Source organism: Rhagoletis zephyria, unplaced genomic scaffold, assembly GCF_001687245.7.
Source record: "Rhagoletis zephyria isolate East Lansing unplaced genomic scaffold, Rhagoletis_zephyria_1.1 Rzeph_scaffold_04490, whole genome shotgun sequence".
In the NCBI taxonomy this organism is placed as follows: Eukaryota; Metazoa; Arthropoda; class Insecta; order Diptera; family Tephritidae; genus Rhagoletis; species Rhagoletis zephyria.
The window spans coordinates 11043-35644 of record NW_016161573.1 but is presented as its reverse complement, the minus strand read 5'-3'; the positions used below and the strand labels follow the sequence as shown (position 1 = coordinate 35644).

At 37.5% G+C, this 24602-nt stretch overlaps 1 protein-coding gene across 3 annotated transcripts in view; it reads right to left on the bottom strand.

The window, feature by feature from the left end:
• The window catches only part of br (broad-complex core protein), a 39368-nt gene that overhangs the window by 6392 nt on the left and 8374 nt on the right, over positions 1 to 24602 (bottom strand). Inside the window, exons 2-8 of one of the 3 annotated variants that reach the window (XM_017626224.1) lie at positions 13490 to 13678; positions 12562 to 12976; positions 12230 to 12488; positions 12017 to 12159; positions 10831 to 10881; positions 1698 to 2032; positions 112 to 824 (exon numbers count right to left, since the gene is read on the bottom strand). In XM_017626224.1, coding sequence (XP_017481713.1) covers positions 387 to 824; positions 1698 to 2032; positions 10831 to 10881; positions 12017 to 12159; positions 12230 to 12488; positions 12562 to 12976; positions 13490 to 13678 — 1830 coding nt within the window. In that variant the 3' untranslated portion in view covers positions 112 to 386. Of the gene's footprint in view, positions 1 to 111; positions 825 to 1448; positions 2033 to 10830; positions 10882 to 12016; positions 12160 to 12229; positions 12489 to 12561; positions 12977 to 13489; positions 13679 to 24602 lie in introns of those variants that run through there. The other 2 variants (XM_017626223.1, XM_017626222.1) reach the window with 2 other exon arrangements.

The following is a 24602-nucleotide window of genomic DNA, read 5'->3' as shown; positions in this document are numbered from 1 at the left end:
TGTACGCGCTCTATCTATCTATTTCTGAAAGCTCGTGCGATCTCCCACATCATATACTCGTTATGTATCCTCTCTCTGTTTTTTCTGCTACTATGTACATATTTATGTATGTAAGTATGTAAAGTATATATGTATATACAAACAAGTTTAACTTTTGTCGCGCTTGCGTCCAAACCTAACTTACTAGCCTACTTATTTAGCCATCGTAACGGTCTAATAAATTTACTCCCTATATATGTAAGTATGTTAACGAGCACCTGAAAACATAACAATTTCACCACAATCGCTTCTAACGTCTACCCCCCTCCTTGCGCTTGTGTAGTTGGCCCGCCCGTTGCGTTTGCTTAAAAATTTACATTGGTCAGGTAGTCAAAGTACATGAAACCCTATGAGGATGAACGATGGTTCACCGACGAATAGTAGGGGTTGTGCATAACGGCCACGCCGGCCATACCCGGCGACTGTGTCACATCCGCGCCGCTTCCGATCTCCTGTTTCGGTTGTTTCAGATTTCGATGATAGATACTCTTGTGGTTGCGCAGGCTGTTCAGCGAGCTGTAGACGCGCTTGCAAATGTTGCAAACCGGCTCTTTGGTCGGTCGCATGTGCACGTTCTGGATGTGGCGTTTGAGGCGCGTCAGCGACGACAAGTTTTTGTTGCATGGTTCGCAGCGAAAATCGTCACCGCCGCCGGCGCCACCGCTACCGGCGGTTGTTAGGCTGCCGCCGGAGGTGTTGTGCGCATTGCCGGCCGCCACGCCTGTCGTGCCGCTGGATGCCGCCGCCATGTTTGCCATGGCAGCAGCAGCGGCGGCGGCAAACATTTGCGACTGCTGGACGGCGGCGCTGTTGGCGTTGCTGAGATTGGCATTGTTGCNACGCGCTCTATCTATCTATTTCTGAAAGCTCGTGCGATCTCCCACATCATATACTCGTTATGTATCCTCTCTCTGTTTTTTCTGCTACTATGTACATATTTATGTATGTAAGTATGTAAAGTATATATGTATATACAAACAAGTTTAAATTTTGTCGCGCTTGCGTCCAAACCTAACTTAAGCCTACTTATTTAGCCATCGTAACGGTCTAATAAATTTACTCCCTATATATGTAAGTATGTTAACGAGCACCTGAAAACATAACAATTTCACCACAATCGCTTCTAACGTCTACCCCCCTCCTTGCGCTTGTGTAGTTGGCCCGCCCGTTGCGTTTGCTTAAAAATTTACATTGGTCAGGTAGTCAAAGTACATGAAACCCTATGAGGATGAACGATGGTTCACCGACGAATAGTAGGGGTTGTGCATAACGGCCACGCCGGCCATACCCGGCGACTGTGTCACATCCGCGCCGCTTCCGATCTCCTGTTTCGGCTGTTTCAGATTTCGATGATAGATACTCTTGTGGTTGCGCAGGCTGTTCAGCGAGCTGTAGACGCGCTTGCAAATGTTGCAGACCGGCTCTTTGGTCGGTCGCATGTGCACGTTCTGGATGTGGCGTTTGAGGCGCGTCAGCGACGACAAGTTTTTGTTGCATGGTTCGCAGCGAAAATCGTCACCGCCGCCGGCGCCACCGCTACCGGCGGTTGTTAGGCTGCCGCCGGAGGTGTTGTGCGCATTGCCGGCCGCCACGCCTGTCGTGCCGCTGGATGCCGCCGCCATGTTTGCCATGGCAGCAGCAGCGGCGGCGGCAAACATTTGCGACTGCTGGACGGCGGCGCTGTTGGCGTTGCTGAGATTGGCATTGTTGCTGTTGCAACCATTGCCCGCGCCGCTGCTGACATTCTGGCCATGCTGTTGTTGATGGTGGTGTGGATGGTGATGCTGATGCTGGTGCTGGTGCTGATACTGATGCTGATTCTGGGAGTTGGCCTGCATGAGCGCGGCGGGCAAGAGGCTGGACGTGTTGGCGCCGGAGCTCGACGTGTTGCCACCGGCGCTGTTGTTGCTACAGTTAGCGCCGCCGCTGCCACTGTTCGAAGCATTGCAGTTGCCGGGGAAAGTGGTGAGGTTAAGGCCACAAATGCTCGAACCTGTTGGATGATCGGCACAGGCACAGGCAGGACGGTAGTCACAGGCATTTATGTTGGCAAAGGTGTGACGAACGTTGTTAAAGTTGTTGTTGTTGTTGGTGTAATTAGATTTGTGGCAATTTGTTGTAGTTGTGGTGGCATTTGTCGTCAGTTGACCTGACGACAAGGTGGAAGAAAGGCATAAAACGTTGCATTAGCCCAAAAGACAAAAGTCAGTTCAGCGAGTTAGGTATTAACGAGTGGAAAAAATACAACGAATGGTAACGGTAACGGTGGTAACTACGAACAATCTTTAGCAAATGATTATTATTTTTTGTTTTTTTTTTTTCGTGGGGATAGGTACTTGAATTTCGACTGAAAAGCATACGATTGCGAAAATTTAATAACTGTAAAATTGTATTTGCGTGTACTTTTGCCAGATTTCGCCGGCGATGGTTGGATGACCGCACAATTATCTACAGTCGCAACCACCGCAGCAGCTGTGCAATTTAACTTTGGATTTATTTATTTATATTTTTTTGGTTTGCTTTCGATATTTGCTAAAATAGACTTATGTAGTATTTGCATTTATGCTTTTACTATGAAATGCTGTGCTGTGCGCTGACACTTAGCAAATGTGGAAAAATTTATTTCTTTTTTGATTGTTTACATTCCTTAAGTCGGGCCTAGCGGGGAGTGGGTGGCGGGAAGGGGTGTTTGTTTGTGGTTGCGAATTCGTTGCAGTTCACGCAGCAGTACATACATACACAGCCTCTACTGGAGCTAGCTTTCGGACGGGTGGCCTGTGTGGCGCGTTGATATGGGACCATTTTTTTTACTTACTTTATATTTTATATTTATGTATATTTTTTTTTTTGCTTGTAGTGTTGACACAAATTTTGGTTGCTGCTAACTTTTTTGACTTCAACATAAAACCAAATTTGCATCTTCGACTTCTTCTTTTTTGTTTTTTACTAAATTCGGTTTTACAAATTTACTTAGCTGCTTTGTGGCACATTTTTCTTGGGGCTTTTTTTCTTTTTTTTAATTTTTTTTGCTTTCGTTTGAGAAATTTGGTTAATCAGTTGTATTTTGTGTAGCGTGTGTGTGTGTTCAACACCATCACCATTGTGTGTGTAGTGGAGTAATTTTATTGCGTGGCGCGTGCTAACGGTTGTTCTCATTTCGTTATCGCATAGATCTGTGGTACTCTGGGATTGTTGCTGGTATTTGGTAGTGTAAATTATCAAAAAAAAAAATAATAATAATTTTATGATTACTTGATTGGAAGTGTGGTGGATCAAATGATTCCAAATATTTTAGTTTACAATTGGTTAGACTTTAGTGCGATTCTAATTTTTATAATTTTTTATAGCTTGCTTAGCTTGGGCGGGGGAATGCGTGTGTACTCGTGTGGGCTGATGAGGATCTTTTGTTACAGTGGGGTTTGGGTTTATGGTGGCTGAAGGAGGGTAAGGATAATTGGTGCTTCGATTTTACGTCCTCCAATTAACTGCTAAGTTTACATATAATTTGGTGTTTAAAATTAAAAAATACAAATTAGAAGCCGAGAAAATTTTTGGTACTTTATTAAAAAAAAATTTTATTTACTTTGGTCGCCGAAAAAATTTTGCAGATATTTTTGTTTTTCGAAATTTGGTTTATTTAAAATTGATCCTATACCAAAAAAAAACATTTTTCTTTCCAAATTTTTTTCTATATAAATTATTTTTTTTACTTAAATTTTTATCCAAATAAGTTTTTTCTTGCAAACATTTTCCCCCAAATCTGTTAGCGTACATTCTGTGGGCTCCATTTTCTTCCGGCTGGGAAGTGTGTTGCACGAATTTTGTCGTACTGTTTACGCTTATAAACACTATGTGCTGTGTTGTGTAATTTGTGCTCTGGGATTTGTTGTTGTCTTTTTGCGGTTTAGTAAGGTTTTTGTTTTTGTTTTTCGTTTTTTGTTTTTTTTGTTTGTACGTTTCAACGTGTCCAGATACCAAAGTGTTCTTAGTTACATATGAATTGGTAATTTTGTGCCTGCTAATGTTCGGGCTAGTGTAATTGTTGTTGTTGCTGTAATAATTTTAAGCCTTATATGACTAAAAAATACGTAAACAATAAGTAAACATAACTTAATGTAAGTAAAAAAAGTGCTTTGGACAAAAATTGGCGAAATTTATAGAAATTCAATTAACCAACGCTTTGCCACATCTAGACGTGTGAACTCAGCCTAAGAGCCTGTAGGGTAGGGCGGTCCTTAAAATATCAACGCAAAAAATTTTCTATGGCGCAAGCGTTTATTTTGTTTTAAGTACAAAATATAAAGACATCCACGAAAATTTTAAAATCTTAGGCAAATTTTTTAAATAGCAAAAATTGGACTTGAAATCTAATAAAATTAACAAATTTTTGAAAGGTATTCGTATTAATTCATAGACTCGCTGAGTAATTGCTGCTCAAAGTCGACATTTTGTCGATTTTTTGTGATAAAAAAATTTCATTTTTTTTAAACCTTGGTAGCGAGCCATATTCTTTTTTAATTTTAAAGTTTTCGTGGATTTTCTATTTTCTGATGTTGATATTTTAAGGAACGCCCTACGCCCTAATCTAGAGATTAGTTTTCAAGTTTTGAAAAATTTTAAATATTTTTATATTTTTGTGTGCTTTGTTCTTGTACCTATTGTGGTGTCAGTGAAAGTTGAGGCCGTTTAAAACTTGCGTTAAATATTTGGAATTTGGACTGTTTCGAAAGTGATGTCTTGTCTTTGTAAGTCTATTTACTTTTTCTGAGTTGAGTTTTCATGCAAATTTTTCAAATATTTGTAGCGAATTTTTTTTTAAATTTGGAAATAGTTTTCGCACATTTTTGTGGTTGTTTTCTTGCTTAGATGTACATATGTATTTGTACGCTTACAATGGCTTCCAATTGCAAAAGCAAATACTTAATTTTAACTTAAAATGTAAATTTTACAATTTTGCTATTCAAGATTTTGGAACTTAAGTCTAAAAGCAAAAAATATAGTTTTTGTTTAGCTCCACCAATTTTATGTATACGTGTGTATGTATGTATGTATGTAATTTTCCAATAGCTTAAATAGTACGTACTACGTTTGTATGTATGTATTTATTTGTATCTATATGTTTGCTTGCACTGATCATAAACGTTCACTGAGTTAGCTTTTTGTATGTGTGTTTGTTTTTTTTTTTTCTTATTTTGATTTCTTGGTTTCGTAGTAAACCAAATGATTTGATCAAAAAATTTCCATTCTTGACACGATTTTGTTTTTCTAATTCTGCGTGATTAGTTATCGAATTAAGCGCAACATTTGTTTAGTAGAGAGGCACGTGGTCTTCGTATTTGTTAGTGTTCTTCTTTCTTGTTATTGTGGTTTGTGCAATTAGTTAGTGTTTAGTATTTGTTTTTGTTAGTGTTCGAGCTTAGAAATAAGCAATTTGAGCGAAGTTACAACAAGAATTTGATTAGCAATTTGTGAAGGTGTGCTTACGAGTGAGGGTGTATGAGTGTCTTTATGAGAGAGAGAGAGAGAGAGAGATAGTGAGAGAGATAGAGAGTGTGTGAGCGAGTTAGTAGGCATGGGCACTAAGAGAGCGCTGTTAGTTAAACTATTTATATGTACATATGTTTGGGTGTGAGTGAGTGCGTGTGATCTGAGCGGGTGTGGGGGAAACATTTTTTCATTTAACTAATTTAATTGGGGGAGTTGTGGGCTTTCAACTTTGGCATTGTATGTAGCTGCTGCCAAAGCGAATGCGCTTCGATGCTTGCTTTATGGGTTTTGTTTTTTTTTTCAATTTAGTTGGATACGTGCATTTGTGTGCGTGTGTGTGTTTGTGAGTTGGGGGTGTGCGGTTAATAACATTTTTGGCGTTTTGTTAAGTTCAAATTTCGAGGGGTTTTTTGGTATCTTTTCAAATAGAAAAGTTGCCACTTTGTAATGCTTGAGGAGCGGTGTGACAGCAACCAACAAAGTTGTGCTGGCTTGTGGGAACGAGGTTGGTCGGGACTTAGTGCCGATGCGGTGAGTGTGTTTGTAGCCAATCGGTTTTCTTCATTTTATTCGCGGGCGTAGTAAATACCCCTATGGTGTTTATATGTAGATAAAGTTTATGTTTTTTTATGAAACTAAAAAAAAAAAATTTTGAAAAAAAAAAAAAAATAAAAAAATTTTGAACCAAATTTGAAATAATCGCTGTTTCTAATATTGTATACTCTGTGTGTGTGTGTGTGTGCTTTTTTAGCTGTGCACACTTTTGTATTCGCGAAAAATTGCAATTGTCGCATAAGGGTTACTCATACGCCAGGTACAACGGCAAGTTGCACATATTTATGTACGTAAATTTATAAGTTTTTCTCTTGCATGTACATATATTACGCTTGTTACACATTAACCCTTAATACCTGAGTTAGTTTTCAACACGTATATATTATAAAAATCATTTGCAACATTGAATGGAAAACACAAAACGAAAGGTTTTTATGTGAAATGATGAGAACTGAAGAAAATTAAAAACAAAAACAAGTATATTTATATGTGTACGTAATTAAGTATGTATGCGTAAGCTAAAAGTGCGACCACGCTTAAAGCGGCCAGCGAAATAAGTCCGTTAAAAATCCGTTTGTTAAATGAAGGCAAACAAAAACAATTACAATTACAAAGTTATTTTTTTTTTGGTTTTAGTCATAACCCAAGGGTTAATAAACATATCATATGGCATATATTCAATATTTTTTTTGAAATTAAAATGTGTAATGGGTACTTTTGTATGCTCTGCTTGGGCATTTCATGTTGCTACAATAATTATTTGATGATCAATAAACACACATACACGACGATAAATTTTAAAAATTTTCAAAACATTTCCACTGGAATATTTAGTTAAAAGTGTGTGTGTGTGTGAAAATGAAAAAAGAAAAAAGAAGACACATTTATTTGAAAACGAAAAAAAAAATCAAAAGAAAATTTAGCACACACTTCATTAATGGCGGCAAATTAAAAAGAAAAAAATTTAAAATTTTAGATAAAAATATTTGATAATTATTTTTTTTTTATTTCTAATTTACAACTTTTATTTAATACGTTTCAAAAATCTCTAATAGAACAAAATAATTTTTAAGCTGTGTTATGATGTACAACTAAACATTCAACAAAAAAAAATATATATATATATATATATATATTAGGTATGTGTATGTATGTGGGTGTGGGCTTGTTTTTACACAGAACACAAAAAGTATGCAATTACAAATTTTTGAAATATATTTGGCAACATAACGAAAGCATACACAACAAACGAACGAACGAAAAATGTTGTAAATATTACGAAATAGAAATAGTGAAAATTTCATTTGTTTATATGCTCATAAAATACGAATACAAAATTAGCACACAAAAACCAATATCACGGAAAATATATATTTTGAGCTGTTCACTCAACAACCAACGCCGAAGCGCTGCATAGCTTATGATTATTAGTGCGACTATTTTGGCAGCCTTTGAAAACAAAAAAAAAATAAAAATAAAAATCCCGAAGGGAAACTATATTTTTATCTCACATCCATTTTCTTGAGTATGAAAGTTTCTTTTTTACACATTTTATTTATTTTTTATTTTATTTTTTAATTACGCTCTCTACTTATGATGCAAGCGTTGGCGATCACGACGAGGCGGTGGACGTACATAAGTCGCAAGAAAACGCGCTTCGTATGTGAACACTGTTTTGAAGTTTGTGAACGGAATTGCAACGAGGACGACTGAAATTTTTTTAATATTTTTTTTTTTTCCAAAAAAATACAACTTTGCAGTAAAGCAACCATAAGGATTTCGTTTTGTTAGATGAAACCAAAAGAGGGGGTGCGAAAAATTAAGAGCAAAGAAAAACCGGTGGAGGAATACGCGCACAAAGCAATACAAATAACAACAACCCAGTACAAACTGTAATTAATACGCATTTAAATGTGAACAGCCACTAGTCCTGCTTTCATAAATATATGCACCTACATTAGGGTGCAGCACCAAAAAAAAGGTTGCAGTTTTTCCGCCTGAGATATGAATTTTATTATATTTTAAGGCTTCGTCCAAAATATTTCAGAAAAAATATTAAGTTTTAGGTGAGCTAGACCGATTTGAAAATACGCCCAAAAATCTTTTAATTTTGATGCTGTAGATAAACTATGTAAACATTTATTAGTAGACGTTTGAAGCTTAAAATCTTCTATCATCGAAGGTGATTTCTTAGAAAAAATGTTTTGAAAAACTAATTTTACTCGTATTCAAAAAAAAAGCTCGATTTCTGGAGGTATTTGCGAATGAATAGGTCCAGTTCAATTAAATCTTAACATTTTTCGAAAATATTTTGGCGGATGTCTTCAAATATAATAAAGTTTATATTTACGATGGAAAAATAGTACTATTTTTTTTTTTTTTTGTAAAGATAGTGATGCACCCTAACATACAGATGTGTGTGTGCGTGCGTTTATGTGTTAATTTCTAAATAAACTTCAAATGAACTTCACAAATTCATGCAAAGTGTGAAACTTGTTGCGCCGCAACTAAAATGTATTATTTATAGCTTAATTAGGCGTGGAATGGTTGAACGCACACGCACACACGCACACACGCGCATACGCTAATGCGCCTACATGCAGGCTATGGAAAGTGTTTGTGCGGCTGTTAGTACTACTACATATGCCTGCTTGGCCTCCGTTGTGTGTGCGTGCGACTAATCAAAATTGAACTTAAATACTTTTGCACCGATTAACGCACACAAACATGAAAAACGAACGAATGATGTGTGAGGCGCTAGAGGCGCTAGTTTATGAGCGCCGCACACTGCACAGCTTGGTTTTGAATAGCTAAGCTAAGCGAAGTGAAGCGCAAGTGTTGAGTGCAGAGTGGGGCTGGCTGTAGCCGCAAGCCACAACTTTGTGCGCACATACATACATATATTTCACGCACGCACATGAAGCATAAAAGGTTTTAAAACACGCGTAATCTCTATTTTACACTTTAGTTACATATATGTATGTATGTATGTATGTATGTAATGTGTGTGAGACTGTGTGAAGCTGTAAAATTTTCACATTCACTTGAATAGACAAAACTTTTGCCATTATCACGCGCACACACACACACGCCCGTGGGGGTAAGGGCAAATTGTTGAGGTTGGCCGCAACATAAAGGCATCAATTAAAATTTCCCCACACGCTAAACAGCCAGCGGTGAGCAGCCAGCAGACAGCAACCATCAGCAGTCAGCCCGTTGTGGTGGCATCAACCTGTCTGATTGTCGGCTATGTCTGTCTGATTTTATTGCTAGCTAGCAAGCTCGTAAGCGAGTGATGAGTGGCAAATGTGTGCTAAATAATTGATGCGGCATGTGGCATGTGGTAGGTAGCGCATATATGTATGTATGTATGTAGTTGGAGCGAAGGCGCTTGTGTGCGCGCATATTTGGAAGTTTAGAGCCCTCAGTTGTTGCATTGTTGCCGGCAGGCGACAGTGTAAAAGTTAGATTGTTGTTACTTTTTGCTTGCTTTTTTTTTTTTTTGTATTATCTGGCAAACTGGTTAATTAATTTTTAACACCAACACAAGCATAAACTAACTTAATGTGTCAGCGCTAAATGGTTTTGTAGTGGCAAAATTTGAATGGTGGATTTGAAGTATTAGCAATAAATCTTACTCTTCCACCTTTTCCCCACTCTTCCTTTTCCACCTCAAAAATTAGTTATTCGTTATTTTAAAATTTTCATATCACTCGAATTCAATTCCTTATGGTTCTTTACTGCATTAAGCACGTATGGAGGGGATACAAATGAAATGAGTATTTACCATCGAAACAATCAAATAAGAAAGAAATTTTCTGCTGCTTACGTAATATATGGTCTTCACAAGAAAGTATCTACTTAATATTTAAAACTTATTCCAAGACAGTAATGATTAAATGACGCAAATACGCCTTTTGGTTAGGAGTGCTCGAAAACGAAATCTAAATGCCAATGAACGCAGTGCTTTCGGAAGCGGTGCATCGTATATGAATGTGGAGTTTCAAAGATGAAATGCGTGGGTGTGGTGGGCGGAATACATAGACATTTATGCATAAATGTTTGTACAATATGTATGTACCTACACAAATATATTTTAATATAAAGTTGGAAAAAATTTTGACACCAGAAAATGATTTGAATTACATAAATACATACATGGATGTATCGGATTTGTTTTTCTTAAGAGCGAAAAAATAACCAAAATGTAAATTAGTCAGGCATAGTCAGTTAGGAGTTGCGCAATTGGAAATCAAGCGAGAAATTTGTGTAAGAAATGAGTTGGTGCATTGATCACCTAAGAATTTCGAACAAAAAATAACATCACTTCTTATTCCACTGCGTCCTTGGCATACAATTTTTTTTTTTTTTTGTTTTTTGCGAATAAAAAATTTTTTTATTTGGAACTTTGGCTTTAATTTCTATAATTCCTTTCTGTTTCTTTTTGTTTTTTTTTCTATTACACCTCGCAAAATCGGTTTAAATTATTTGTAAATAAATAAACCAAAAGTTAAATTAATGTAAACAAAACAGTAGAGAAATTAATTATAAATTTCATGTTGGAAAATGTTATGGAGTACTGATTTTTGCTTAAAAATTTTCCGTAGTTATAAATGTAATAAAAAATTATATAAATTAAGGGAAATACTTGCATTTGATGTAAATATGTAAAGAAATGAATTTGAATTGATTTGAATTGAAATGTTCGGAAAGAGCGAATAGTAGAATGTATGGAAGCGGCGTACTCACCTTGCGGAGAAACTGATAATTCGGCAGCAGACTGCAGTTGCGAGTTAAAACCTGAAAGTGAAGAAAGGCCTGTTGAGAACAGTGTAAACGCGTATAATTTAATATGTTCGCATAAAGCTACGCAACATTACCAAAAGATTGAAATCTATCAAGTTTTCATCTCCAAAAACTTGCATGCAAAGTGTGAAAGTTCGAGCTATTCCTTCAAAATACTTCAAAATATGTATCTGCCTTCTAAATTGTAATGTATCTACCTGACTCAGGGCCAAATTCTCCCGTAGGATATATTTCATACTAAGCTTTTTTAAACTTTCTATAATTTTTTTTAGGTGCGTGGAGAGAAAGACTTTTTATATTATTTATATGAACGAATACAGTGCTAAAGCTCTCTTTGATCGACAATGAGGGTCAAATTCAAGGTTAACTTAGTACAAAAAGAAATGAGTTGATGCATTGCCGATTCTGAGTTAACTACGCACTGTGAATTTGGCCATCAGTGTCGATCAAGGAGAGCTTTAGCACTGTATTCATTCATATAAATAATATAAAAAGTTTCTTCTCTCCATGCACCTAAAAAAATTATAGAAAGTTTAAAAAAGCTCCACACTCGGCAAGCGTCACTCATAACCCATCTGAATCAGTACAGTTTGAAATGTATCCTACGGGAGATGCTTTTTCCGGATTTCTATAGATCTTATGTATATGGACACCCCCAGAATGAAAGCTCTTTTTGGTTGTTGTTGATCAAAATCGATTTTCGATGTTTTAAGCTCATTACATATTTTATACAGACTATCACCTTGTAAAAGCTCACTTAGGTCTAAAAACAAGCTATAGAAAGCAAAAAAGGAAAATAAAAGTTCAGGGAGCTTTCACTACAAAGCACTCTATCGTCTAAGCTTTCGCCCAGTATTACTTAATCTAAGCGGGCCGTTTCATTCCCGTGGTCATGCACGTTGAGCTTTTTAAGCTCACAATATATTTTATAGAGACTGTCACCGCGTAAAAGCTCACTATTATGTAAAAGATCTTTAATAAGCACAATAAAACTTCGCCGTGGACTACATTTTAGTGGCTACTGCATAGAAGCCAGAAATACTTTCAGGCAGCTTTCACTACAAAACACTTCATCGTCTAAGCTGTCACTCGATATTACTACTATATATTACTAAAAAAATATACTCACCAGCTAACGCAGCAGGATCTAAACCGCTCATGGGGAAATTGAAGGGGCCTGGCGGAAATAACTTGCTCTCTGCCGGTGACATCAGATATGGTGGCGGTGGATGTTGTTGCATATTGTTATCGATTTCCTCATCGTTTCCCGAACTGTTGAGCATGATGAATTACGATTAGCCCACAATTACATACAACACCCAAAAGCTCTAATTTTGCTTACCTCAAAGAACCTTTGCCGCCTTCGCCGCTAATGGACCGATTCGCCTCATGTTCACCAGTAGAATCATTGCTGTGCTCATCGACTGCTGTCGGATTGTTATTGGAGCAGACCAGTTCCATGGGTTCCGATTTGACGTCGTCAGCAGTGCGTGTCAGCGGTGAGGCTGTTAAGCTGCCGCCTACTTTGTCACTATTGGCGTTTCCATTACCATTGCCAGTGTCGCTATTGCCATTATTACCATTGCCGGAGGGTCCATTACCTAAAAAGTTGATTCATAGTTAGAATAAAGCTGTGAATATTTCATCACTTTTCTCGAGCATATTTACACTTACGTTTCTCATCCTTAAGAGGCGGTGTGTTGTTATTGTTGTGCTTGATGGTTGAGAAATCGGCCGGTGTCAATTGTGGTGACGAACTGCGTGGATGGACAATTTCCGGGCTGTTATTACTGCTCGACGGCAAACCGTTATCGGGTCCACGTAAACGTTTCATAGCATTATTCGAGTCCTCAGCCGATGGTGTGGAATTGTGACGTTCGCGTCTGAGCATAGCCATGCTGCGCTTAAACAGCTGACTGTTGATGTGTGTGGAGGCCAATGGCAGCTGTTGTGTGGGTGGGGGTGGTGGAGGTGAGCCACTGCTGCGCGAATATAACGCCGGCTCATCGTGGGGGGCAATGTGGTGTGCGTTGTGGGGCGTGCGTGTAGCGTTGGCGGCATTCGCCAAATTTTGTATATGAGCTAATTGCTGTTGGAGGGACAAAGCGAAAGCGGATATTAAATGAGGAAAGAGGATGATGATGACACATACGTATGTGTGTATATTAGGGTGGTCCTTAAATATATCAACATCATGGAGCACATATTTATTTTGTTTTACGTACGAAATGAAAACGTTCAAGAAAATTCCAAAACTACAAAAATTGTTTAGGGGTTTTGAAAAATTGATTCTGTTTTTTTAAATCGCAAAATTTCGATTTTGACGAGCTATAGCTCAACGAGCTTACGGATAAGTTTCAATAGTTTTTAAAATTTATCAGATTTCAAGTCAAAATTTTGTCGAAACTTTGCGATTTTTTTTTTTATTTTAATTAAAGCGAATCCCTAAACGTTTTTTTTTTAACATTTTGAAATTTTCGTGAATGTCTTTATTTTGTACGTAGAATAAAATAAAGTGGTGCATCATAAAAAACTTAGACTTTGATATTTTAAGTACCACCCCAATGGATATCTATGCGTATTTCTTTTGCGGAAAACTTACACTATGAGTTTCCTCGGCCTGTTGCTGTGTGAGACCAGAGACCCGAAGTACCTCTGCCGTTTTAAGGAAGGACTGCAAGGATTTTTGATGCACATTCACCTCGCCGTGATAGATAAATTCAACCAGCGAGTGCAGATCGAGAAAATTGACATCCTGCAGGAGAATCACTGGATGTTTGCAAGGTGTGCTCTGAAAGAGGGAAAATAAAATGAAGAAATATGTTAAATTTAGGCTAAATGGCTAAAACGCAAATATGTATTTATTTATGGAGGTTTTCTTTCGGGGCTTAAGTTTTATATTTCAACACAGGAGAAGACAGGAGGCATTAGTGGAGATATTTACGTCAAACTATGTACTTGAAAGCAAATTCGTAATTTTTTTTTTTGTCATGCTATCTTCTTCACTCTCATCACATTTATTTATTTACTAAATTAACAACTTTCCTGTTTGCAATAAATGCATACATACACACATACATACATATGTATTTTCTTGAGATTTTAGTCGATTTATTTGTTCATTCTACGGCGCAACCTTCAACATTCGTCATTTATTTAAAATGTCAGCAGCTCCGATTTGAAGTTGGCGAATGCGTTGTGGAATGCAATGTGCAATAAAACAGAGTGCACACAAATACGCACTCGTATGTATGTTTGTATGTACATACATACATACATACATACATAGTGTTTTTTATATATCATCGTTTGCAAATCTGTGCAAATATACACTGCAATGCACTGCTGTAGATTTTGATATACATACATACGTACGTGCATGTGTGCCTGCGTGTGTGTTTGTGCGAGTGTGATGTTCGCGCGTATATTTGTGTGTGACTTCATGGTCACGGCGTTACAACAAAAATAAAATGGTGAAGTGTCTGATTTGTGCGTGGCTTGTTTATTTAAAAACAGCTACACACACACGCATACATGGAAAACACTTGCTACTTGATTGTTGTTGTATGCGCGCGCGTGTGTGTATGTGTGTGTGTGTGCAATCGTATGCCATCATTAATATATGTATTTTGTTGTCTGCCTTTGTTCAAGCTAACATTTACAACGGCAACCTAATGCAATGGGCAGCGGCAGGAGCGGGTGATGTTGACGGGCAGTCGGCGAGGCGGCGAGGCGGCGAGACAGTGAGACAGTGAAATTCATACTCTGCCTTGCAAAATGAGTGAGTGGCTATTTTCATAAATACATACATACATAGCTAACTACGAGTAAAGGTGTTATTGCTGTTGTTTTGCGCGTTTGGCACAGCAAGCTTTGCGAGTTTAGTACTACAAGCAGACTTATATAAGTACCCTGTGGGAGAAATCTCTAGTACTGAACTGGTGCGCTTCTAGTGCATTTAGAACCTTCGCGATAAATCTCTTTTGCATTCAAAGAACTAGCGAATTAAACATGGCGATGTCATAGGAAGTCTCAATTGCCCCCCGCTGTTCCCTTTTTTGATAGTTCCGAAGTAGTCCTAAATTCGACAGATAAGATCTAACTCGTTCTGCATCCCTTTTTCCATAGTTACGAACCAGTTCTTAATTCGTCACCTTCGATATAGATTTCTAATGAAAAAAGTGAAATGAAATAGTTTTTTAAATGTACTACATTTCGCTGATTTTGAACTGGTGGGCACTAGTCCGTTTTTGTCCATAAAGATCTGGTACGGAACTAGAAACTTGATTCACTACTTCGCGGTTTCGCTGCAGGGTACATACATACCCACATACCTTAATATAGAAAGGCCCTATCTCACATCGTCGCTGAAATACAAAAGTTCGTAACTAAGTAAAAATCGAAAATTCCCTTTTTGATTGACTATGATGCATTTCATCGAATTATAAGTCCCCTCAACATTTTAAGCAATTAAACGCGTTTTCCAGTGACGGCTTTTTTGCATTTCAGCGACTTAGCGAGTTAGGGCCTTTCTATATTAAGGTAAGAATAAGCATGTATCTACTAGTATTTTCCAGAGCAGTGGCAATGTAAATTTGGCTGTGTGTTTGTCTGTCATACATACATACAAACATATATATGCAACAGCCCTTTGACTTTCCAGCAGCGGCAGCGGAAGCAGTAAAATAGCAGCACCATTGCAATTGAGCCACATACAAAGCAACAACAACAAGCAAACACTTGAAAAGTGATCACCATCGCATTGCATTGCATTGCATCTAGAAATTAGGTCAGCCAACAAAAGCAAGCGAACAAAAAAAGTGTTGTATGCATGCATGTATGTAGGCGTGTGTGTAAGTGCATACATGGGCAACCAAAGGCATCATCAATAGCACCAATCGCTATTGCAGCGCTACATACATGCATGCTTATGTAGATACTGCTGATGAGCAGATGAAGAAGACCTGCTGCTACATGCATACAATACGCCCAATGGTGATGGTACGATCGACTGTTGATGAAGTGAGAGTCTCGAAGCACAGCCCGCCGCGATAAGTATTTGCCTCTTGCGTATTTTCACGCAGCTGCAGCTCTACTATCTATTAAGGCTGCTACTTATTTTTTCTTTCTTTAATTGCAGTTCTACCAACTCATTTTATTTTTTATTTTTATTTTTTTTGTGTGGTGCTCACTTTTCGATAGCGCCAACCTCTAGAAGTTCTCGAATAATTTACAAGTTCTGCGCAGATATCATTTTGTTGTGAATATGTACTTGTACATGCATACATACATATGTATGCATCTGCACCACATGTCTGCTTTGTGTATAACTGCGTTCACTATTTATTGCATTCTTCTCTCCGGCGGGATTGTTTCTATTTTTACTACTTTGCTGCACGATCGTCAAAGCAGCTATCGTCATGGGGGCGCGGGAGAGGGACACTAGTGGCTGCAGATGTTGCTCGGAGTTGGAGTATACGCTTCGTTGCCTGCCTGTTTTGGAAAATGAGGTCAGCAGCAACTGGCGATTGCAAAATCTGGCTTAGTATATATTTGTAAATAGGCGCACACGTGTACGCATACTAGCACAATGGCACTGTCACATACATACATATGAACATAGCATTCAAGCAAATGTTGGTGGGTTATATACATAATATATACATATCAATTTATATATGTACACAGATATTTATGTGCATATGTGTGCAAGTATTTCGCTGAATTGTTTTGCTGCATCTTGGCCTTTGGAATTTATTTGTGATTATAAATTAAAGTTTATGATCTATAGAAAGTGGGACAGCTGCGGGAGATTGCTTTTGAATTACATATATGTATATATTTTATTTGTTTCCATACTTGAACTGTATTTATTGGTTTATTTATCGTGAATGATAGGGCGCATACATATTTGTATGAGACATTTAAGGATTTGTACACTTGAGAGTGCTCTCGTAACCATTCCTCACAAGACCCAACAATACCCAAAATTTTTGATGATTTTCTGTAAAATTTCTTGCTTAAAGTAAAGATATATACGTTTTTATGTTATGTATGTTCAACGATTTAATCGACCGTGAAGCTGTTTTTAATGAAAATTTTTTTTTGAAAACAAAAATAATTCAGAGTGGTCTTCCCACGCCATCGAACAGTTTCCTAAGTAAAAACACTATCAGATGATTGCCCAAAAATGCCTATAGCTGAGATCGCCTGTTTTTTTGCATCTGCTTTTATCTTTTAGAATTTCATTCATTTCTATTACAATTTTTTCCATTTCTCTTACAATTTATTCAAACCACACTAACACCATACACTAACCAAAACACCCCCACAGCCGGCCAGGAAACGAACGGTAAGAAGAAGAGTTACTCTACTTATGAAACTGTACGATATTTGCTCCCTTATCCACTTTTCTCCGTTTTGTCAAAATTTATTATGAAAATGTTTATTTGAATTAAAATTTTTTATTTTATTTTTAATTATGGATTCAATGGACTAGTTTCATGTTAGTTCACCTCGAACATGGCTCGTTTTCTTGTACTTAATATGAGTAATAACCTCCGTTGTCTCCGCCTCTTTTCACGTGCACTTCTCTACTTTCTTTTTTTTCCAGAAGATGATGAGCATTAGATTATAGGTGTTATCGATATTTCTGAATATAAATACATATGTACAGATATCGAGTTGTTGATAGGCTTCTGAAAGGCCTTACAATGAAAGTGCGTTCTTTGTGATGTGCAAATATTTTTTTATAAATTTTTAATAAAATTTTTAATACAGGCTTTGGAGGACTTAGCCATGGAGCGATACTGAGTTGAACAACGTGTAAAAGTAATCAAAGAATTTTATAAAAATGGTCGTTTTGTAAAAAGTGTGGGGTACTGAGAATCATCATGTTATTCAAGAAAAAATTATGCAGCTACAACAATTCACTATTTGATTTGGCTTTTCGGCTGGCTTACTCATCAGACCGTAGTTCTTCGAAAATGATGTCGGTAATGCTGTTAGTGGAAGCGTTATCGTGACATGATAACAAACTTTGTATGGCCTGAGTTAGATGACATGGACTTGGACAATATGCGGTTTCAACAAGATGGCGCCCACTTGCCACACAGTGCATGAAACAATGATTGGATTGGATTTTTTTTTTAGTATAGTCCATTGTCTGTCAACCTTAGTAAAGTTACGGTGAAATATTTTAGGTAGATGTAAAAAATTATTTACGATAATAAAACTCTTCACAAAATATTTTGTTCAAAGTTTCCCCCCTTTAAAGTATTTTGTTTTATTTTCGGAACATACTCCGAACCCGCCTAACTACATACATATTATACTATTTTAAGTAGCAAAAATGTTGTTGGTTAAATTATTAGTTTGAAAATTAGTGAAACAAAACTAAGCTGAGTCAACGAGCTGACGATCAAAACAATGGCTTTAAATAAATATGTAGAAGTGTCGCCTTACAATTTCAGTTTTGTTTCGCTGTTGCGCTGGCCAACTACTTATCCATGTACACTTACTTACATAAATTCAGTGAAAAAACGTTAAAATCAAAAAAGCAACACAAACAACAATATGGTGCACAAAAATAAGCCACTTTGAAAGGCGACATAAATTCAACTAACTTTCTGCCTTTATTCTCCACCAGTTGTCGGTCGTCATTTTGTTGCGGGGTGTGACTGTGAGTGCGAGTGAGTCTTAAGTGCCACTATTGCGTTGGGCTTTGTTTGCAATTTGTTTTTGTTATTCTTCATGTCTTTTGACTATTTAAATATGTTGTTTTTGCCCGTTGGGTTTGTGCTTTTCTACGGCATTTTAGAGCTTTAGTTCAAATGCTTTTATGCTAAATGACTACACAACAAGCGCACTTGGCAGTGCGATCGGGCGAAGAGTGGCAGAGAGTGTTAGAGTGGGGCGTAGTAGAAAAGCTGGTCGAGTGCGCCATTCGCTGCCGTATTGCAGTTTAAACCTAATTAAAATAATGCAGCAGTTAATTAAATATTTATGCACCGAGTGGATACTTTATCTACTTCTTAGCCACTTCATGCCATGCTTCAGCCGGGCAGAGTGCATTTGAGGCAGAGGTGTCATTTGAAAGTGGAGCAACGTGACAGTGGCACAAAATGACTGAAATCGACGTGCGTATGAGAATTATTAGAATTAAAAAAAAAAAAAAAAAATTTTTTTTTTTGGGAACTCAGAAATACCCTTCAGCGCATTGAACAGACACGTCTTTGATCACAAGATCTATGATCAAAGCCGAAGACGAGGTTTCTGTAAAGACCTTCGTCTTTTGTCAGCATCTGCCCACTTTGCTGGAGTAGCGCCCCAAAATTGCATCTAACTATTGTTGTTGCCACTGCCCCGCTCCCGCTTGGCAAAGTCCGCAAATGAATTCGGCATTTGTTTATTTGTTTTTATAACAGCAATGTTAACTATAAAAAGTCGCAACAACAAAAGCAACTGTGCACACTTCTATCTACTATGTAGGTAGGTAGTGCCAACAAAGTTTTCGCTGCTGGGCCCATGACTGTTGCTGTTGCCATTGTCCGCGAGACGCGGCCTTTTGCTGCCTCTTACTCTCCGCTTTATGCCTTCACCGCCTTACAATCTTAGGCGACTTGTTCTCTTTCGTTACCATGCAATTGTTGTGCATTTATTTTGCTATTTAGCAAATTAAATGTTGTCCCTTCTTCTTGTATTGTGTTACATATATTTTAGTACTTGTAATGCCGCCAGGTTTTTATTTTCGATCCGTGTTGGTGTGTGTGTGTGTATGTGTGTGTTTATGTGTATTGTCATGACTTGTTCGCTTTTATTTGAAAAATGTTTTCTTCAGTTTTTGCTATGTATTTTTGCATAAGTAGGTAGGCTTGCTGCTTTACTTTTCTGAGTGCTGCTGACACTGCAATTGACGGCACTTTTCTGCTGATTTATTTCGTTTTTTTTTCGACAAGTTGTTAATCAACAACGCTGTTATTGTTATTGCTGTGTGTTGCACATGCAAAACTTTCTACAATTTAGTGCACAGTTTTTTTATTATACTTTCTTAATACGTATATTTCTCATTCAATAGCAATGCCATAGATCGCCGTCACAATTAGCTTAACTTTTTCTTTTTTTTTTTTTGTCAAAAGTACGACTACTAATTGTGAGAGCAAACTTAAGTTGGCAACTAAATAGGAAACTTTGCAATTTCTTTTAACAATTGTGACACAGAATTTGTTTTTAGTTGCTATATTAAATTATTGTGACACAGCGTAATGGGGGGGAAAAATGCTGAGCTATAAATTTGTGAAAAGGGAAGGGTACCAAGCACTGACATACCATACTTTTGCAAGAAATTTGAATAATGAAAAGAATATAAAGCTGTATGCGAAAACATTTTTTGTTACAAATGCCTTCCGGCCGTTTTTCTATTTCGGAAATGTTGACTACTACATTTCATGTTTTTCGGAAATTCAATATGCTTGGTTTTAATAACACTGCCGATGTGTTAGGTTAGATTGATAGGTTATATGAGCTGGAGAAGTTTCCTCATGTTCCTACCAACCATCCAGTTTTTTCCGTAAACTAAGCACACCCGCTCCGCTGGCTAGGTCATGTCGTACGAAGGGACCGAAACGCTCCAGCGGTCCGCGATGCTGGTAACAGAGGAAGAGGAAGGCTTCTTATGCGTTGGAAAGATCAGGTGAAGAAGGGCTGAGTTTCACTTGGCAGCTACAGCGCCAATAAAGAAGAAGAACAAGACAAAAGCTTCCATGAAACTAACGGCGTTTCCTTTGCCAGCGAACGTTATTATCTGCTCATTGCCCTATTCGCACAAATACTAATAGCGTTTTCTTTTCTCGATGAAAATGTTGCATCAATATATGGCAAGATTATATAAATATTACCCTGATCCTCGTAAAAATGTTATATTTTACGCATGAGAAAAGAACAAAAAAATTCCAGCTTGAAAACTCATGATTACACTAACTCATTCGCAAGTTATTTTGTGAATTTTAATAAAATTAAACAACTCACTTCTATTAAAAATTTAAAATTTTTGTAGAAAAATAACTACTACAATAAATTAAAATCTGCTGGGCAACAATCACCCTTCAAGGCGCAAAATGTGGCATTTTTGGCTAGAGGGCAACATGCTGAGAAAAGAGAGAAAATCCAGAGAAAATGTTCGGAAAAGAACACGCAAATTAGAGAGCCCTGCCACAAGGCAGAATGAATGCAGCAGTATGTAATTTTTTATAGAAAAGGAAACGCAGAATGCTTTATTGTCTAGGCGAGGCTCTGAGTGCATCAATTTCGCCGGACGTAATTTTCTAATTTATTGCAATTTTCCAAAAAAGAATAAATGGGTACTAGGCCATGAAGTAGAATTCAAATGCAGATAAACTGTATTCTCAGTTTTGTCTTGTCACGCGATTTCTTTGAGATAACGACCTACTAATTTTTGGTACTTAATTGGTGCAAGAATCCGCCTGAAATTATGCAACGATATGTTGTTGAACCTCTTAACTCAAAAACCGTCATATTTAAGGAGCGTTTTGACCGACGATTTTCTAGAAATTCTATTTACCAGAACATTCCAGAACCAAATTATTCGCCAAAAATCTTCCGTCAACAAAAGTAAAATATAGGTATTAAGCCAAGAGGAAAAAAAAATGTTATATGAGAATTTTTTTTTTTTTTTTTTTGACAATAATCGTTCTGAAAACTATCCTAAGTTCGTACAAAATATGCTCGACTCTTTTCAGTTGTCTGAAGTCCATTTGTCTCCGCAGCGATGGAATTCTGACAATCGCCACGCTAAATTTCCATCTCCAAAATTCTCTAAATAAATAGCAGTAGGGCCTAAAAGTACACAATGTTATAGGGCAGCAGATACAATGTATAATCAGTCAAATCTGGCAGTATGAGAGGCATGTAACTAGATGTTGCATGTTGTTAGGCGCGACAGCTTTCTTTTTATATACTCACCTCAGAAATATCTAGGACACGCTGTCGGCAACGATAACAAAACTGTTAAAAAAAAACTATCGAACCGCCTCAATTTCATCAGTGAGAGTTATTAGAATAGCCCTGGTTAAGTAGAGGTGGCTCTGCCTATACCGAAAATTGGAGGTTTAAAATGGGCAAATGCGCCTCTGAGTGGAATTTAGGCGACTTTTTGCTTACCTAACTTAACCTAGCCTTATCTAAGCCCTCATTAGCGATGGCCAAATTTGACTACACTATTTATTTTGAACCTTTCGTGAATGGTAACTTAAATCAGGCATCACACGATTTGTTACAGAGTGGTGTTAACGTGCAAAGTTGCTATTGCGCTGTACTCATTCTCGATAAAAATTTCGAGACCACACCACTCTTTGACTGCCAAATTTAGAAATATACAAATCGTATGATCTCTGATTAGCGTAGTCTAATAAGTCAAATCATTTGAACTCTTATGAAATTACAGCTTGCCCGCACTGGCTTTTAGATGATCGTTGCAGTTGATTTTACTGTAAGATACTTGTGTTCTACATATTCCAGAGTTTAATCTTTTGTTTAGAACGATAGAGCTACAAGATACCTACGCCGCATATATTAATTAGATAGTTAATTTACCAAATTTCTGACTGAGGTAGTAAGAGGAGTTTGAGCGCAGTAAATGTAAGCGTTTTAATGAAATTTGGAAATGCTAAATGATGAGTAGGCTATTTTTGTACACTTACTACCTATATACATATGTATGTATGTATGTATGTACGCCGCGTTAGAACGCCAAGTCAAAGTACAAAAAAGGGTACATTTCGCAAAAATCCTTAAACCTTTGGACTCATGGCCAACTGACTGCCAACTAGTCTGGTATGGTGAAATTCTGGTGAAACGCCGATGAGCAATAGGAGTTGCGGAATTTTCCTCCACCCAGGAATATGTTTCACCTAAATTAGCACCACATTTCATTGTCACTTTAATTGTCGTTCTAAAGTCTCTTGTAATAAATCTTGAAAAAAACAACTATGTAGTCAAAAGTATTTTCAACATACCAAGGGCATATCAAAATATATGTTACTACATATTTATATCAAAAAAAAAAAAAAAACTTTGCAATTTTACACATGTACATATGTTAAACGGCTAACTTAAATGTCACTCGCATAGAGAGTCACTAAATCAGTTTAATTGCAACAAACCAGAACTTTCTTAAAATTCTTTCTAAATTTTGTTTATTGTTATAGCAGTTTATTATGGCGTTTGTAACTTCGCTAAGAAGCAAAATATGTACCCACAGAAAAATATTTGTGCAGTTCATTATAAGTAGGTAGATACACAAGTTGCATGCATGCGAGCACAATGCGGCTACTAAATATGTTTGTATGTGTGTATGTATATTCTACCAAGCAGCGCAATGCCACGGAATATGTGTTCAAGTACGTAAATGTAGTATTCTTGTACGTCATATATTAGACAAAACAGCAAATGGCCAAAGGCAGATGAACGTACGCCGCCCATCACCACGTTCACCTCTCAACCCCCCTCCCCCCCACACTGCGCCTTTGGCTTGGCATATCCTTACGACGACAGAGCTGCAGCCAAGCCATGGCTGGTGGTTGCTTATATAGTAGAAACCTTACATTACATGCCATAATCGCAAACAGTTTTTATGTTTGTATTTGTTTTTGTTGTTGTTGTTGTTGTTGTTGTTGTGTGGCGCAAAAACAAACTTTAATGGCAACCTAATTAATAAAACGAATATATTTAAAATTTGAAATTTCCGCGCCATGATCGTCACTGCACGCCGCGTAGCCGCTTAGCGCGCTTATAGGCAAAAGTTTTGTGATTTACTTAGTAAGCTGACTGGCATTCTATGCAGCCACCACTGCAGGGCGCCCGCCTCACTCCACCGCCTTACTCATTTCTAGTCACTTTTTGCTGTGACTTCACTTCATTTGCATCGCAGTTTTTCCATAGCGCATTTGTACTTGGACGGACTGCTTACTTGTTCTATGCACTTGGTGTTGTTGTTGTTTAACATTTTTTGTTTACAATAAAATTTATTTAGTCGCTTTCTTTGTTTATGAACTACGTAGCGTTGTTGAAGAGGAGCTGACGTGAATAGAGCAAGCCCGTAGTCATTTTCTTTTGGCTAAATGGCATTTGCCCTCTGGCTGCTCTCTGCTGCCTGCCTGCCTGCCTGCCTGCCTGTGGCAAAGTGTGGCATTGCGGCAACGCTAATGGGCCAAAGTGCAGCAAAAATAATATTTCGCGAGCTTATTATTACTGTTATTATTTGCTGCTGCTGCTGCTGCCGCCGCTACTAGCTAATGTTTGATGATAGTGATTATATGTAGTTGTTGTGTTGGTTGGCGTTAAAATTGTCTTCTTGCAGTTGCACATATTCACAATTTATTACGCCCTTCGCACCCCTTTCGGCCGCAGGCGAGGCGTTAGCGCAATGCTGAACTGCAGCTGTAGGGATTTCTTTGGCATACAAATTCGCCAAAGTTGCTTTGTTTATGCCTGCTTTTGCTGCTGCGCTGTGACTTTATTGGGTAACTTAACTTAGAACCAGCAATTGAAGCTTTGGTGAACTGTTAGGATGGCTGACTTTTGACTAAAAAAACATTTTTTAGTTGCGTTTAAACCCAAGTTCCGTCATATCGGCAACAACAAAAAAAAAACAAAAACACAAAACTTTGCGAAACTCTTTGCAAAATAACAAGACAGAC